The 19,145-nt window shown below is 44.0% G+C and overlaps 1 protein-coding gene across 2 annotated transcripts in view; it reads right to left on the minus strand.

The window, feature by feature from the left end:
- The window catches only part of NCK2 (NCK adaptor protein 2), an 81,602-nt gene that overhangs the window by 36,957 nt on the left and 25,500 nt on the right, over nucleotides 1–19,145 (minus strand). For both annotated transcript variants that reach the window (XM_077296607.1, XM_077296608.1), the window contains exon 2: nucleotides 4,511–4,750. In XM_077296607.1, the coding sequence (XP_077152722.1) occupies nucleotides 4,511–4,736 (226 nt within the window). In that variant the 5' untranslated portion in view covers nucleotides 4,737–4,750. The remainder of the gene's footprint in view (nucleotides 1–4,510; nucleotides 4,751–19,145) is intronic.

Consider the following 19,145-nt stretch of genomic DNA (forward strand, 5'->3'; position numbering starts at 1 on the left):
TCTCGGAAAACAGCGAAAATGGGAAAAAAAAAAAACACACACACACACACACACACACACACACACACACACACACACACACACACACACACACACACACACACACAAGTCCACATACATTGATGTGGAAAGAAAAGTAAAAAAAAAAAAAAGTTATGGCTCTTGGAAGTAGGGAAGGAAAATGGAAATTGGCTATGTCAGTAAAGGGTTAATAGCATTTCTGATTTTAAAAAAATACATTCATGAATACCTTTACTTAAAGGGAACCTGTCACCCCCAAAATCGATGGTGAGGTAAGCTCACCATCATCAGGGGCTTATCTACAGCATTCTGTAATGCTGTAGATAAGCCCCCGATGTATCCTGAAAGAGGAGAAAAAGACGTTAGATTATACTCACCCAGGGGCTGTCCCGCTCCGATGGGCGTCTCAGGTCCGGGTCCGGCGCCTCCCATCTTCATTCCATGACGTCCTCTTCTGGTCTTCGCGCCGCGGCTCCGGCGCAGGTGTACTTTGTCTGCCCTGTTGAGAGCAAAGCAAAGTACTGCACTGCGCAGGCGCCGGGAAAGGTCAGAGAGGCCCAACGCCTGCAGGACTTTGCTCTGCCCTCAACAGGGCAGACAAAGTACGCCTGCGCCTGAGCCGCGGTGCAAAGACCAGAAGAGGACGTCATGGAATGAAGATGGGAGGCGCTGTACCGGACCTGAGACACCCATCGGAGCGGGACCGCCCCTGGGTGAGTATAATCTAACCTCTTTTTCTCCTCTTTCAGGATACATCGGGGGCTTATCTACAGCATTACAGAATGCTGTAGATAAGCCCCTGATGCCGGTGAGCTTAGCTCACCATCGATTTTGGGGGTGACAGGTTCCCTTTAACAACAGATGCTCATTTTATCTAGTGGGTAGTGGCAACCTCTGTTGCAAATCATCTGGTGCACAGTTAGGCTATGTGCACACGTTGCAGATTTACTGCGGATCTGCAGCGTTTTTTACCGTGCAGAAACGCTGCAGATCCACAGCGTTTTTTACCGTGCAGAAACGCTGCAGATCCGCAAGTGGTTTACAGTACAATGTAAATGAGAGAAAAATAAAAATAAAAAAAAATGCTGTGCTAATGGTGCGGAAAATTCCGTGCATGTCACTTTTGTGCGGATCTGCAGCGTTTTTTGTACCCATTCCATTATAGAAGTCTGCACAAAAACCGCAGTAAATCCACAGCAAATCCGCACAAAATACGCATCAAATTCGCACCTGCGTTTTCTGCCAAGAGATGCAGAATCCGCACAAAAAATTCCAGAGGCAAATCCGCAACGTGTGAACATAACCTCAAGAATGGTGCAGCTTGAGACTTGCAGGGGTAACCAAAACTGCACCAGCAACATAATTGTGAGACAGCACAAAATACCTCACTAGCCAGTCAGCTGCTGATGCTGTAGCCATTGTGGGCGTCACCAACATACTGTCAGGCAGACTGAGGATCATGTACAGTATTTAGCCATACCGCCAAGACACTCATCTGTCATCTGATTCCTGTGGGTCCTAAAAGCAATGTTATCAGCAGGACATCTGCCCATGTACAATGTATGAGGTCTGAATACTCCTTCTCCAACAGTTTGAATTGGTCCTTGTAAGATGGGCTTAAACAAGCGACAATCTATATATATGAGGCATCGTGATTACTCGCTAATCCCGCCCCCTGCACAGTAGCTCCGCCCCCACATCACCATGCACGAGGCTCCACCCCCACACATCACCACACGAGGCTCCGTCCCCACACGAGGCTCCGTCCCCACACATCACCACACGAGGCTCCGTCCCCACACATTACCACACGAGTCTCCGTCCCCCACACATCACCACACGAGGCTCCGTCCCCACATTACCACATGCAGCACTTCCTATCTAAGTAATTCAACCACTTCAGCCAAGGTAAACATACATTTAATTGCATCCGCATTCTCCCAAACAAAATGAGCCAAGAAGAGTCGCCAGGTCCATCTCACAGGCCGCAGGAAAATCCGGACAAGGATGCAGTAGCTGATCGACAACAAAATCAACTAAATCGTAGGATTAATTATTAGTATTATTCAGATTTTTAATGATTATTATTGTTATTAACTTCATTTTAAGTTAATTTACCACCTGCGTAAGCGCTATTGAATGTTGTCATTATTGACTTTAGTTTAATCACCAGCAGCGTTAATTAGATAGCAATGAGCGGCACGAGCATTAGCTGGCTGGAAACAGCTAGTTACCATATATTCTCAAGAATAAGAGGCGGCACCTAATTTTGCCACGGAAAACTGGGTAAGTTTGTTGACTAGAGTCGGATATGTATTGTCCTCTCATTCCTGTCCTGCTATGTGTGGCTACCTCCTGTCCTGTTCTGTTTGGCTCCCCCTGTTGTATGCATGGCTTCCCCCCACCCCATCTTGTATGGATGGATCGGATCCCCCGTCCCATCTTGTATGCATGGCTCTGCTCCACCCCATCCCATGTTGCTTGCATGGCTTGGCTCGGCTCGACTCCCCCCATCCTGTCCCGTCATACTCACCCTCTTCGCGCAGTCGCCGCAAGTCCCTGCATCTCCATTGTCCCGGCGCAGCAGCTATTCCTGTGCTTAGCGATCACGTGGTACTGCTCATCAAGGTAATGAATACGCGCTCCACGCCTATGGCAGTGGAGACGGGTGCATATTCATTACTTTAATGAGCAGTACCACCTGACAGCTCAGCACAGGAAGCGCTGACGCACCGGGACAACAGAGATGCAGGGACGTTCAGCAACGGCTCCTGACGCTTCTCCCCTCTCCTGCCGGCTTTCTGGACCATAACTCATGTATAAGCCGAGGGGGCGTTTTCAGCACAAAAAAAATGTGCTGAAAATCTCGCCTTATACACGAGTATATACGGTAAGTTACCTCAGCAGGTTTTGGCACACAGTATATAAAAGCATACCTTCCTGATTTTGCATTAACTACACTGCTAACAATGAAGCTGCAATGAAATCAAATTCCCTGTAACCTCCTCTTGGCACATTAAAGCTCTCCATACACACTAGACCAACATTGGCCGAACCGGTCAAAATCGATGGTTTGGCTGACAGTGTAACATAATTGGGGAGCCTAAATAGCTGATTGTCATGTGAGCTAAACACCCATCAAGTCCAATTTCGCATGCATGATCATGTTCTTCTCGCCGAGATAAGTTTCCAACAAAAATGTAAAAATGTGTGGTGGCGGCTCACATAGAAAATACAGAGTGAGCACTCCTGTGTATGGGAGAGGTGGCCGATCCATCGCTTGTCTAAAGTATATAGGGGAGGATAAAAAACATGGCTGGGGCGTTGGTAAGCCAAACCTCCAGCTCCTCAATTTCCCCAACTCCGACCCCACAGCACTGGACACTACTGAGCATGTACATAAAGTGCAGCACAGATTCATCTCCACTAAAAGCCGAGATCCTAAGATCAGGAACAGAACAGACATTTATAGGACATTTCATAACTTTACCTAATTCTTAGGAAAACATTTACAGCACATCCTGCATTGTACTGCTGCACCCAATGTATTATATATTTTAGGAGTTGGTCCATTTTATACCAATCCCACCAAAATGGGACACCGACTGCAACTCCACAGCCCTACTTAACAGGACAGAAGTTTTAACATTGTACAGGTAGAAGTTTACAATTTGACATGAAAAATCTTGAATAATTCCAACATCACAGGATATACCATTTTTTTTTATAAATGTTCAAATCCATGAACACGGCCTGACATAGTAGTTGTTTTTATATTGATTGGAATCTGTCAATAGGTTTCTACCACCTAACCGTAGAGCAGCATAATGTAGAGACCTACTTCCAGCGATGTGTCACTTACTGGGCTGCTTGCTGTAGTTTTGATAAAATCAGTTATCAGCAGGAGATCATCATTAGAAGACTAGTAAACCTGTTGCCAGGTAGTCAAGCATGTTTAGGAGCTCTGTATAGCCCCCTCCACACCACTGATTGACAGCTTCATGCGTACACTGTACATGGGCAGAAAGCTGCCAATCAATGGTATGAACAGGGTTATACAGAGCTCAGCATTCAGATAACTGTTAGATCTACAGAATAAAAGACAGCGATTGAGAAAACTACTGGATCTGCAGCAGATAAAACAGTGATTTTATCAAAATGACAGTAAGCAGCTAAGTGACACATCGTATTATGCTGCTCTCAGACAGGGTAGTAAATACCTAGTGACAGATTCCCTTTAACCATATGCCAGTGATCTTTTACTTCCCACAAGAGATGTGTAGGACATTGATTTTGGACACATGTGCCTATTTTTTTGTCTTGAACATTAGGCAGTAAGCATGCACCTTCATGGCTAGGAATAGGGCACAAAAACCCCACTTTGCAGAACTTTCATGACTGTGGCTGTCTCAGCAGTTGGCTGCCCACCACTCAAACTCTTACATTGCATATTCTATTGATATGCTATAAAAATATAGACGAGGCTTACCCAAGGTGTCTTTTAAATTCTTAACCAGTGATCCTTTCTTTAGGCTATTTTTCCTCTCTACGTAGTTTGATGGTACATATCCTGTCTTGTTAGCTGTATTTCTAACTCGCCACCAGGTTTTGGAGTCATCCAGCAGCCACAAGCGCTCATTTTTCTTAATATCAAGTTCTTGGTCCTGTTGTGCCATATAATCCCATTTGGCAATAACAATGACCTCCTCTGTCATTTTTCATGGAGTCACTGTTGATAAAAGTTAGAAACCTGAATTAGTGATTGCAATTCAGATATCTCTTAATAAAGAAATGCACATGGTGTTAATTCACTTTTATTTTTCATCTTTTAGCATATATTCATATGATGAGCTAAAGTGCCTGAAAAGGGGTCATCCAGGACTTTGAAGTGAATGTGATTTGAGTTGCAGTATCCAAGAGCAGGCTCTACACAGTGTACTAAGCTGTGGTGTCCTGGCCGGCTCCCTACACTGTTTACTTCTGGCCATCGCAAGATCCAATAAAAGCTGACCGGAGGTGTAGTGGACCCCAATCAATCTGATATTGATGACCTATCTTAAGAATAAGGTATTCAATACCAAAGTCCTGTACAACACCTATAAAAAAAAAAAAAAAACTCTAATGAAAATGTAAAAAAGAAACCAGATCATAAAACAAAAAACATGTGCAGTCTTGATGAGGAGCAAGAAGATTCACTACTACCCTGGTCCAGCGTCCACTTCTGTGGTTGCTGGACACATACCAAAAAGAGGCAAATTGCCCAATGGGAACATAGTTTAAGACATTTGCAAATATCAGTAATACTGATAACATATTAATGTCATACTAATACAATTTCTTCCATAATAAGTCTGGATTTTGGACCACTGTTACAGATTTTTAGCAATAGTTGTGTGAGAAACAGGCCTAAAGAACAGAATTTAAGCAGCCAGGAGCATGAAGCAATCACTTTGGTACTGGAAAACACCACAACATGATGATGACCTCAAACACACCTTGAAGTACAGAAATGGCTGGCAGATAACAAAATCAATATTTCCAATTACCTCAGTCTTAAATGCTACAGAGCACCTGTAGTCTGGGTCTAGCAGAGTTCACGGGCAAACATAAAAAAATAAATAATAAATACAGGGTGATGAACAAGTCTTCATAATATACATCTGTGCAAGCAAAAGAAAACCTTCTAAGGGCTGTCCCACACGTCTAGATAATTCCGGTACCGGAATAAATCGGTACCGGAGTTATCCGTGTCCGTGTGCCTGTGAACTCACGTAGGCCATACGTGCGGCACACGTGTGCCGCCCGTATGGCGAGTGGGTACCACACGGAGCGTGTGGTACCCACGCGTGTGGTACCCTGCATCGTGCTGAAGCCGCGATTCATATGTTCCCTGCAGCAGCGTTTGCTGCAGAGAAAATATGAATAATAGTGTTTAAAATAAAGATCTATCTGTCCGCCACCCTCCCACCCCCTGTGCGCCCCCCCGCTGTTCAGAAAATACTCACCCGCTCCCACGTTGGCTGTCGCGGCTTCCTGGTCTGGCCCCCATCTTCTCCTGTATGCGGTCACGTGGGGCCGATCATTTACAGTCATGAATAGGCGGCTCCACCTACCATAGGGGCGGAGCCGACTTCATGATTGTAAATGAGCGGCCCCACGTGACCGCATACAGTAGAAGGCGCGGGGCAGAGAGGAAGGAGTGACAGCCAACGTGGGAGCGGGTGAGTATTTTCTGTACAGCGGGGGGGCGCACAGGGGGTGGGAGGGCGGCGGACACATAGATCTTTATTTTAAACACTATTATTCATATTTTCTCTGCAGCAAACGCTGCTGCAGGGAAGATATGAATGGCGGCTTCAGCACCAGTGGGGGGGACAGCGCTTACTGTAGCGCTGTCTCCTGCACGCACACGGACCCCAGACGGAGAACGTCCGTGTGAGGTCCGTGTTTTACACGGACCCATTGACTATTGGGTCCGTGTAATCCGTGTGCTCCCACGAACACTGACATGTCTCCGTGTTTGGCACACGGAGACACGGTCCGCAAAAAATCAATGACATCTGCACAGATTTTTATGGGTCTACGTGTGTCAGTGGCTCCGATACGTGAGGAAACTGTCACCTCACGTACCGGAGCCACTGACGTGTGAAACCGGCCTTAGACTATGTTTTTCTCTGACAGCCAGAATAACGTAACCTACTGCACTGCTCTTTCCTGTAAACATACCAGAATTCTGACTAATTATGTCACCCAATGAATCCCATATATCATTCATGACACCAGTGTGAGCAGCAGCTAATTCTAATCACATTAAAACACATTCTTTTAGGGGAATGGGTAAGGTATCGTGGATGTAAAAGGTCTACACACCCCTGTTAAAATGTCAATTTTTTGGCACACAAAAAAACCATGCCAAGAGAAAGAACTTTTTACACCTTTAACCCCTTTCTGACAACGTGCATAATAGTACGCTGATGTCGGACACCCCTTGTTTGGTGCGGACTCTGGCGCTGAGCCCGCACTTTCCGGGCACGTCAGCTGATATATACAGTTGACAAGTGCCCGCAACAGCCGCAGGGGGTATGACCATCCACCCACGGCTGATAACTGGTTAGATGCCGCTGTCAATTTCTGACAGCGGCATTTAACTTGCACGAAGGCCGGTTTGACACGTCCTGATAATTCCGGTACCGGTAACCACGTTACTGGAGATATCCGTGTCTGTGTGATACATCTGTGTGGCAACAGTGTGCCGCATCAGGACCACACAGACGGCGTCCGGGAAGGAGAGCTACAGTAAGCACTGTTCCCCTGCGTGTGGTGCTGAAGACAGCTAATTTTCCCACGCTGAAGAGTTCATTTTAGTTCAGGCTGTCAGGGAGCGCAGCTTCGGTGACGTCACCACTAGTCACTGAAGCTCCGCTCCCAGCGTTCCATTCATTCACCAGTAGATTACAGCTCCGGTGGCATTAGCAGCGTTCCCGGTTGTAAGCTTTAAATTCCCCTAGATATGGATTACTGTGTGGGACTGACTGTACGCTGGACAGGTATGGTATATTGTTGGTTTATTATTTTTACTTTTTTCCAGGAGATCGAGGGCTTCGCTTGTAATGTTAATCATATAAACCCTTTAAAAATATAAATTTTATTAAATAAATTAAAAATATCACTTCCCAGTGAGAACAAAAGTTGATTGTGACAACAAGAGACGGAACACTTAGCTGTCAATCAAAAGACGCCCCGACGCGTTTCCCCGTCATACGGTTCCTCAGGGGGCACAAACAGATATGATGAACCGGAGGTCAATGATGCAGGTGCCCTGATACTGGGACAGACCTGTGTATATACTGCCAGCAAGTTGGCCATGCATGGCTCTTAATTAATGTGGACTGGCTGGTTAGTAACTTTATAGGGCCAGCAGGCGATAGCCGTCGCGGAGTGGGGGCGCCAAAACATCTATCAGGGTGCCAACCTCCACAGGCTAGGAAGGGATAGCAGGAGAGTGTAGGGTCAGGTTATCAGGACAGGTGCACTTAGTAGGTCTGTCACAATCAACTTTTGTTCTCACTGGGAAGTGATATTTTTAATATATTTAATAAAATTTATATTTTTAAAGGGTTTATATGATTCACATTTTGATTTTCCCTTGGTTATATTCTACTGCATGTTTCTACTTCGCTTGGAATGGCAGACTAATAAAGATGGAAAAAATGTGTATATTGTTTTATTTCATTAAAAGACTTTTTTCTTAGGCTAGGTTCACATTGCGTTAGGGCAATCCGTTTAGCGCTAGCGGATTGCGCTAACGCAATGTTTTTTTCGGGGCCGCGTTTAGGGGTCGCGTTAACGTCCCTGCTCTCGCACATCCCCGATCTGCGAGAGCGGGGAACAGACCTCGGGCGCGCCGCGGACGCTGCAAGCAGCGTCCGCGGCGCGTCACAAAAGAACGGCACATCGCTACCGCGAGCCGAAAGAGGCACGCGCTAGCGATGCGCTACAGGCAAAATTTACATTGCTGTCAATGGGTGCGCTAACGGACCCGTTGCACGGCGTTAATTGCGACATTTTCGCCGTGCAACGCTGTCCGTTAGCGTGCACACATTAACGCAATGTGAACCTAACCTTACTGTTAATTTTTTACAGATTTCTAAAGTTTTGAAAAAGCGTGAATTTTGGCCTGGTATGGCTTTAATTTTTTATCATATCTTGGGCTAGAATTAAGGTAAAGAGTTGGGAGAAGCATCATTTTTCTCAGAAAGGTATAGGCTTCCGTTTGATATGTCACAAGACAATGTTTCTTTAAATTTTGTTTTGGAGAAATCAAATTCAACATTTTGATGCGCAATTGTGAAAAAACGTATGTTTTAAAATTGTGAAAAAATGCATGTGTGTTACTTGTGTTCTTGTTTATATTTGTACAGGGATTTAACTTGGGACCTATCAAATTTTTTTTTAAGCCTTGAATCATTTGATTTTATGTTTTTGTGAGTTTCTTCATTTTTTCTTTTAAAATTTCAACTTACTGAATACAACATTTTTATGCAACAATAAAGAAACACAAAAAACAAATACCAAAGTGCCAGAATAAATACATCTTAATCATCATAACACAACTTGTTCAGCATTTTCAACCTGAATGCATTGAACAAACCAAGAGAAAAAAGGCGATCACATCCTCAAGTGTGGTTTTCTAAATACAGTCTCATCCTAATTATATGTAAAAACAAGATTAAAAGAACCAATATTTTTACCACCTATTTATACATGTAACATTTTTCTTTCTATTATATCACTAAACATGCCATTTATGAAGTGTTTAAGAAGACCAGTACAGTAGTTAAATCCTCGATCTATAAAATATGAACTAATCAAACAACAGTAGGTTTTTACACTGGCCTTTTATCATCAATGTGTCCCTTCTAGTGGGTGAAATGTCATCTTGTCCATAAGCGCTTACTAGCAATGGCCATTTCCTTTTGTGTCAGAGTATGTACGGCCTGTCATGGTGTTCCGCTCCACCTGAGTTAATATCTGATTTTTGTTAACTTTTAAAATGTTTGGTTTTCTTGGATACACAAAGGACGGCGCTGGACCAGACGGTGCAGAAAAGTCAATTCTATTTCTTCCTTTTCTCAATCTTTGGGGAGTACAGTAGCCGCCACCAGCGCCAATCATATTCACCAGTTATGTCATCCATTGCCAATCTTGTGCCGCCTTCTACCACTTCATGGACTTCACTGTCTTTGCTGAATGAATAAATCCTCGTTTTTATTTCTGTTTCACTACATGGATTGAACGTGTGGTATTGCCGAGTCCCTTTGATGGGTTCTGCTTCCTGTAACCGATGTTTTCACAAACTCTCCTCCTCTTCGTACTCCTGGTTTGTACAATAAATGAAAATGAACTGGATGTTAAGAATATTTTTCTCACTCCATTTGAGGAGTTGCCTGGGTGTTAAGCTTTGGTCTGAATATGGCCTCTGGAGGCTGGAGCTGCTGGCCTGTCATCTGTTCTGCATTCACTGTCCACCCCTGTTCATTCTCATGAGCCCTAACAAAGCTTTCTCCTCTGTCCTCTCCTGCTTCTAAGCTGTAACATAATAAAATAATACAGTAATATCTAAACATCATGGATTATTTGGTAAATATAGACCCCACACTTTTACACCACAGGCTGAACAGATCTGAAGTCAAGATTTTCGAATTGACATTGTAAGGCTATGTGCACACGTTCAGGATTTTTAGCGTTTTTTTAGCATTTTTTCCGCCGTTTTCCGCCGAAAACAAGGTAAAAAAACGCTTACATAAGCACCCCATCATTTTTAATACATTCCACATGCTGCGTTTTTTCCCGCAGCGGAATCGCATTCCGGAAAACAACGCAGAATGTTCATTCTTTGTGTGGAATCGCGGGGATTCCGCACACATAGGAATGCATTGATCTGCTTACTTCCCACATGTGGCTATGCCCACCATACAGGAAGTAAGCGGATCATGTGCGGTTGGTACCCAGGGTGGAGGAGAGGAGACTCTCCTCCAGGCCATGGGAACCATATACCTGTTAAAAAAAAAACAACAACAAAAAAACAATTAAAATAAAAAATCGTGATATTCTCACCTTCCGGCAGACCCCGCAACCTTCCCGCTCCTCGCGATGCTCCCGTTCCCAGTAATGCCTTGCGACAATGGCCTGTGATGACGTAGCGGTCTTGTGAGACCGCTACATCATCTGGGGTCATTGCCGCGAGGCATTACAAGGAACGGGAGCATCGGGAACGCTGCGGGGGACTGTTGTGAATTCTGTTTTTGGGCTCCCTCTGGTGGTTACTGGTGGTACTGGTTGACTTTTGTCTTGCAACTGTTTCCATCAGGAAACTGGGAGTTTCCTATTTAGTCTGGCTTCTCAGTCATTCTAGTGCCGGCAATCAATGTTACCAGAGCACCTCTGTTGCTTGCTACCTGCTCCAAGTCTGCAATTCAGCTAAGTTGGATCTTTGGCATTTTTTGTGTTTGTTTGTCCAGCATGCATTCATATTTCCTTTGCTGCTGGAAGCTCTAGTGATCTGAAATTACTACTCCGGTGTCATGAGTTGATAACGGAGTTAAAGTAATTTCAGGATGGCTGTTTAGGGTTTTGAGGTGACCGCGAAGTCCTCTTTTGTATTTTCTGCTATCTAGTCAGAGGGCCTCTCTTTGCTGAATCTATATTCATACTGCGTACGTGTTTTCCTCTTACCTAACCGTTATTATATGTGGGGGGCTACTATCACTTTTGGGGTTTCCCTGGAGGCAAGCCAGGTCTGTGTATTCCTCTGCTAGGGGAAGCTAGATCTCCGGCTGGTGCGAGGTGTCTAGGGATAATCGTAGGCACACCCCCTGGCTACTATTAGTTGCGTGTTAGGTTCAGCGTCGCGGTCATCTGAGATTCCATCATTCCTAGAGCTAGTCCGTTTTTGCCTGAGTCCCTGCCATTGGGAACCATGACAGGGGACGCCGGAAGGTGAGAATATCACGATTTTTTATTTTTTCATTATTTTTAACATTCTATCTTTTTACTATTGCTGCAAAGTACTGCAGTGCGCAGGCGCTGGGCCTCTCTGACCTTTCCCGGAGCCTGCAAATGTGTTAATTGTATTTTTATCTTATTTTTCAAAAACCTTATTTAAATAAGTCATTTTCTGATTTTAGCTTCTCTCGAAGAATCTTGTTGGTATAATCTGCCTCTCATATAGGTTTTCAGTGAAGCTGGCTTTATGTCGAAGACAGAGTAAGCTTTGATTGTGATACAAATCACAAGGTCAAAAACTAATGTCGGTGATCAGAATCGGTGTACAGCACCTTAAACTCTGTTAGGGCCACACAGACAATTATTAAAATCATGACGAACACAATACTTTGACCAACATAGAGCTGATCAAGTCAGGCTTCAGCACAATTCATTATATTTGCCTGAAATATCTCCTAGCTCAATTACTGCTTATATTTCCAAACATCTCCAAGAGACACGTAATATTCTCACCTCATGCAGATTCACAAAGGCAGGCTGATTTCTGATGTGGGTCACTGTAGCCCAATATACCAACAGCCCGAGAAATGCATGGGAGGTACAACGTCTCTCATCCTGTCATGTTTTCCTAGTACTAAGTGCTGACAGAGCTAGACTGTACAACCAGCCGGTGCAGACAGGGGATAATTGAGAGCAGCGATTGCATCGACTAATGTAGAAAACATTGCTGGATTATAGGAAGGATAAAAGCACTGGACAAGGAGAAAATGCTGGTATAATGACAGTGACGGGGTGTCAGGGAAGACAGAAGGAAGCGCCTCTGCAGGTGACAGTGTTGCAGGAGGAGTACCCAGCTTCTGTCTCAACAAATATCAGACGGCTACTGATTATACTGAATAAAACCCACTGCAGCGTAATAAATGATGGGTCAACAGAACAAGGTTCTGACTAGTATTCATCAAGCTGGATTCGCACACAGCGTTTTTCCAAAAAATACTACAGCCAGATATGTGGCGGGGATGGAGTTCTCACCACAGAGCACGCTTTGGGTTGTCCCACTGGCTTCTCAACATTGCTAACGAAAGAAAATTAAAAACTCCAATTCCAATCCCATACTCGACATGCGACATCAATTCTTATAGTTGACGGATTTTTGTAATGGTGCATGACCAACACTATGCGTGAAGTTGACTGGGTGACTGCTCACTTCAGTAGCTGACTGCCAAAAACGTGAGCAGATAGCCAGCCCACTTCACAAATAATGCTGGTCACATGTCATCACAGGAATGGACAGGACCAGAGGCGGAAGTACGTTAAAGGAAACCTGTCAGCAGGATTGTGCACAGTAACCTACAGGCAGTGTCAACCAATTTTGATCTTAATGACCAGGCCACTTTATGAGGTTATAGCTCTGGAACGCTTTAACGGATCCCACTGATTCTGAGAATGTTTTTCGTGACATATTGTACTTCATGTTAGTGGTAAAATTTCTTCAATATGACTTTTGTTTATTTATGAAAAACACAGATATTTGGCAAAACAAAGTTGAAAATGTTGCAATTTTCCAACTTTTAATGTTTATGCCCTTAAATCAGAGTCATACTGCACAAAATAGTTAATAAATACCATTTCCCATATGTCTACTTTACATCAGCACAATTTTGGAAACAAATTTTTTTTTGTTAGGAAGTTATAGGGTTAAAGCTTGACCAGCGATTTCTAATTTTTCCAACAGAATTTACAAAACCATTGTTTTTAGTGACCACCTCACATTTGAAGTGAGTTTGGGGGGTCAATTTCACAGAAAATACCCAAAAGTGACACCATTCTATCAAAACTGCACCCCTCAAGGTGCGCAAAACCACATTCAATAAGTTTATTAACCCTTCAGGTGCTTCACGATAACTAAAGCAATGTGGAAGGAAAAAATTAACATTTTACTTTTTTCACACAAAAAATTATTTAGGCTCAAACTTTATTTTCACAAGGATATCAGGAGAAAATGGACCACAAAATTTGTTGTGCAATTTCTCCAGAGTACGCTGATACCCCACATGTGGGGGAAAGCCACATGTGGGGGAAAGCCACTGCTTGGGCGTATGGCAAGGCTCAGAAGGGAAGGAGCACCGTTTGACTTTTAGAACACAAAATTGGCTGGAATCAATGGCGGGTGCCAGGTCACATTTGGAGACCCTCTGATGTACCTAAACAGTAGAAACACCTCAATTCTAACTCCAAACCCAACCATAACCCATAACCCCACCCTCAGCCCCCCAATCATAACCGGGTCATTCCATATCAAGTGATCCAAATATGAATATTTTTTTTACCTTACGTCTTTAGATTTTTTTTATTTTTTGTTTTTATCAAGTACAACTTTAGTTAATTACAAATTAAAAGTTTAGAATTTTTTTCTTCATCAGTTAATTTTTTACAGATTTTTAAAGTTTTGAAAAAGCATGGATTTTGGCCTGGTATGGCTTTACATTTTGTATCATATCTCGGGCTAGAATTAAGATATAGAGGTGGGAGAGGCATCATTTTTCTCAGAACGGTACCGGCTTTCATTTGATATGTCACAAGACTATGTTTCTTTATATTTTGTTTTGGAGAAATCAAATTAAAAATTTTGATGCGCAATTCTGAAAAAAACGTTTTAAAATTGTGAAAACATGCATGTGTGTTACTTGTGTCCTTGTTTACATTTGTACAGGGATTCAACTTGGGATCTATCACATTTGTATTTTTTTTTTAAGCCTTGAATCATCTGATTTTATGTTTGTGTGAGTTTCTTCCTTTTTTCTTTTCAAATTACAACTTATTGTTACATATAAATGTTGAATGCAGTAAAGAAACACAAAAAACAAAGTGCCAGAATAAATGCATCTTAGGCTACTTTAACACTAGCATCGTACTCGGCCCGTCGCAGTGCGTCGCGCCGACGTACCGACGCTAGCGTTGTTTGCGCTGCACAACGGGTGCAGCGGATGCAGATTTTCAGCGCATCCGCTGCCCCATTGTGAGGTGCGGGGAGGAGGGGGCGGAGTTCCGGCCGCGCATGTGCGGTCGGAAAAGACGTTCCCGACGTACCAAAAAACGTTGCAAGCAACGTTTTTTGCTGCCGACGGTCCGCCACAACACGACGCAACCGTCGCACGACAGTTGCGACGTGTGTCAATGCGTCGCCAATGTTAGTCTATGGAGAAAAAACGCATCCTGCAAGCACTTTTGCAGGATGCGTTTTTTGACCAAAACGACGCATTGCGACGGAGGACAAAAAACGCCAGTGTGAAAGTACCCTTAATCATCATAACTACTTGCTCAGCATTTTCAACCTGAATGCATTGAACAAGCCAAAAGATAAAAGGTGATCACATCCTCAAGTGTGGTTTTCTAAATACAGTCTGATCCTAATTATATGTTAAAAACAAGATTAAAAGAACCAATATTTCTACCACCTATTTATACATGGAACAATTTTTTTTCTACTATATCACTAAACATGTCATTTCTGATGTGTTTAAGAAGAATAGTCCAGTAGTTAAATCCTCGTTCTATAAAATATAGACTAATCAAACAATTAATAGGTTTTTACACTGGCCTGTTATCATCAATGTGTCCCTTCTAGAGGGTGAAATGTCATCTTGTCCATAAGCGCTCACTAGCAATGGCCGTTTCCTTCTGTGTCAGAGTATGGACGGCTGTCATGGTGCTCGGCTCCACCTGAGTTATATCTGTTTTTTGTTCACTTTTACAATGTCTGATTTTCTTGGATACACAAACGACGGCGCTGGACCAGAAGGTGCAGAAAAGTCATTCTACGTCTTCATTTTCACAATCTTCGGAGAGTCCAGTAGCCGTCAGCGCCGATCATATTCACAGGTCACATAGCCAGTTGTGTCATCCATTGCCGATCTTGTGCCGCCTTCTACCACGTCATGGACGTCACGGTCTTTATTTCCACTACATGGGATGACAGTCCGGTATTGCTGAGTCCCTGTGATGGGTTCTGCTTCCTGTAACCGATATAACAAACTCTCCTCCTCCTCTTTGTAGTCCTGGTTTGTACAACACATGAACTGGATGTTAAGAACATTTTTCTCCCTCCATTTGAGGAGTTGCCTGGGTGTTCAGATTTGGTGTGAATACGGCCCGAGCTGCCGGCCTGTCATCTGCTCTGTAGTCACCGTCTACCCCTGGTCATTCTCAGCCCTAACAAAGCTTCTCCTCTGTCCTCTCCTGCTTCTAATACTCTGTAACATAATAAATAATACCGTAATATCTAGCAATCATGGATTATTTGCTAAATACAGACCTCACACTGTTAGACCACAAGCTGAGCAGATCTGAAATCAAGATTTTTGAACTGACTCTGTAATAGTTTTATTTTTTAAAATATGATCCCATCACGATCCCAGCTTGTATTTTGGTACAGATGTGAATAGGAGCATAGCAGGCACATGTGCAGTTTTTGAAATTTTTAAATTAAACGTTTTTTTCGGAAATGCGTTTTAAAGTTTTGCGCTTGCGTTCGCATAGGTAAAATATTATCAAAGATACTATTGTGACATATCTGGTGAAAGCCTGTACAATTCTGAGTAGAATGATGTTTATTTTGTTTCTCTATCTCTTTTCTAGCCTGAGTTATGGGGAGAAATGTAAAGGCAGGCAACACCGAAATTCGCACTTTTTCCGAACTTTGAAAATCAATAAAAAATAAAAAAAAAAATCTAGAATTTTTTTCTTCTTCACATTTTGCATTCTCTGACACACTATTACCAAATAACAAAATCTCAAAAGAATTAAAAATATAGTGGTAAAAATCATTGGTTCACTTGACATGGAATGACCCAACCCCACCCTCAACCCCCCAACCCTAGCTTGAGAGAGGGAGAGAGGGGGAGAGAGGGAGAGAGAGAGAGAGAGAGAGAGAGAGAAAGAAAGGAGAGAAAGAGAAATTCAATGGAAAATGCTTTGAAAACCGGATCCACGCGTCGGATTGATCGTTTCACATCTCCGTTTCACGCGTTTTTGGCCGGTTCCGTCACAGTGCACTTTTTTCGCCGGACAAAAAAAAGTTCCTCTGGACGTTTTCTCCGTCCGCCGGAAACGACTATTTGGATGGATCCGGAAACAAACGGATGAAACGTCTGCCCATGAGCCGCAATCTGGCGCTAATGCAAGTCTATGAGGAAACAAAACGGATCCGGCGTAAAAAAAAAAAAGGATCAGTTTTTTTCAAAACTTGCCGGATTGTGCCTGAAACAAAATACTCAAGCTACTTACCAGGTAGCGGTGTTTTTCAGGAGCCCATGACAGCACTAACGAGAGAGGGGATCCGCCCTTCAGGGACAGGAAACCTACAGAGATAAAAGGGCGGTACCTCTCTCCCGCATCAGTTGGATTACAGAGCATGAGAGGACCTCCTTAGTTAGTAACACATAAATAATTAACACATTTCACCCTGTAACTAAACTTTTAAAAATTTATATCAATAAGTGGTGATAAACCCTGCCAGCATTAAAGGGAGGGAATATAGGAGTGCTGTCATGGGCTCCTGAAAAACACCGCTACCTGGTAAGTAGCTTGAGTATTTATTCAGTCGCCATGACAGCACTAACGAGAGAATTACAGAGAAAAGAGTTTCAGGGAGGGACTACTGCTTCCAGCACCCTTCTACCAAACTTGAGATCGTTGGAGCCACCCAGATCTAGTCTGTAATGTCTAAAGAAAGTAGATGGAGATGACCATGTGGTCGCCTTACATGTATCCTTAATGGACACCTCCGACTTTTCTGCCCAGGAAGTCGCCATGGCCCAAGTGGAATGAGCTCTTATTCCTTCCGGGACTTCTAGGCCACCTGCTGAATAAGATAAAGAAATCGCTTCCCTAATCCATCTACCTAAGGTGTTTTTGGACACCCTAAACCCTTTCCTGACTCCTTGAAAGGATATGAATAAAGAACTCTCTTTTTTCCAGGGGTCTGTTACAGATATACACCTAAGTAGACATCTTTTGACATCTAATGAATGGAGTTTGAGTTCTTTTTGATTTTTAGGATTAGGACAAAAAGTGGTACCGTAGATTGCGGGGGGACCCTCTCAACCGTTGTAACATCTTTACGGCTTGAAGATTTTCCGGCTTTAGAACTTTGATCAGCTCTATCACCTCCAGGACGACTACTGCCACTAGAACATCGCTGGGTGCATCTCCAGGGTTGACACTGTTGCTCAGACTGCAATGGTTCCTGCTCCTGAGACTCCATTGTAAAATGGATACGAAGCATGTGGTAGCCCATACGGAATCCTTGAATAGCCGGCCCCTCTAAGTACCTCCCCCAGATGGGGGTCAGCAGATTTAATCCAGGTGAGCTGCCTGGTACATCACATATGGGAGGCCCCTCCCCCAGAAGCATACCCGCAAATCAGAGCCTTCTCCCCAGCTGTGCCGAATGCCTTTAATGGCCTTACCTACCCCCAGAACGCCCAGCGCCCGTATTCCTTGCTGTGTGCTGAAGGGCGCCGCCATATTCACCAAGCTGGCCCCACCGTGCATGTGCCGCGCGTCATTAGCCCACCCCAGACACCAGTCACAGGGCGCCGCCATGATCACCGCCGCGGCCATACTGCGCACGCGTCGCGCGTCATCAGCCCCCGCCGCTCATTAGCCTCAGGGCGCCGTCATCATAACCGCCGCGGCCGTACTGCGCATGTTGAATTGTATCCTGTAATGAATGGGCAGCCAGTGTAATGACTGGTGAAGAGCGGATGCATCTGAGTAACGATTAGCCAGATGGAAAACGCTGGCTACCGCATTAAGGATAGACTGGAGAGAGGAAAGTCGAGTAAGGCTACTTTCACACTAGCGTTAACTGCATTACGTCGCAAATCCGTTTTTTGCCGAAAAACTGGATGCGTCAAAAAAAGTGAAAAACGTATGCAACGCATACAGCATTTCGACGTATCCGTCGCAAATCCGCTAAACGTTTCCGTCGAAAATACTGGATGCGTTGCATACGTTGCATCCGTTTTTACCATCCGTTGCATCCGTTTTTACGACGGATCCGTTTTTAAAATGGGAGGCTCCCAAATTTGATTGGCTACTGGAAAATATGGAAAACTATATAGTTACTGTTTTTACAGCCCATCTTTGAGGGTTTTAGTTTTGTGGCAGCGATGGAAGGTGTTCTTGTGAGGATTGCTAGTTTGGTTACCGACGTTATCTTTGAGACGAATCGCCTGGATATCATAGTGCGGGAGAAGGAGGCGGCAGCAGAAAGACGTAGGATGCTTCTGCAGCAACGGAGACGACTGTGGATTCATCCGATTAATGAACTACGGATGATGATGATAAAGGGATCCAAACCCTAACCCTACCCCTAACCTCACACCTAACCGTTTAATGAACATTTTCTGACAGTCATTGCCCCTGAAGAAGCCAGTTTTTCTGGCGACACGCGTTGGGCGCTTGTGCCCTGGTTCTCCACCCTCCCTGTTTGTCCTGCAGCATTCCTTGACTCCTTACGAGGGTCTGAGCTGGACTCTATACAGGTTATATATTGCCCTATCTTATTAGGTAGATATGATTTTCTTTGTGCTCTTATGCTAGACTGACTTCCC

Source organism: Ranitomeya variabilis, chromosome 3 (assembly GCF_051348905.1).
Source record: "Ranitomeya variabilis isolate aRanVar5 chromosome 3, aRanVar5.hap1, whole genome shotgun sequence".
In the NCBI taxonomy this organism is placed as follows: Eukaryota; Metazoa; Chordata; class Amphibia; order Anura; family Dendrobatidae; genus Ranitomeya; species Ranitomeya variabilis.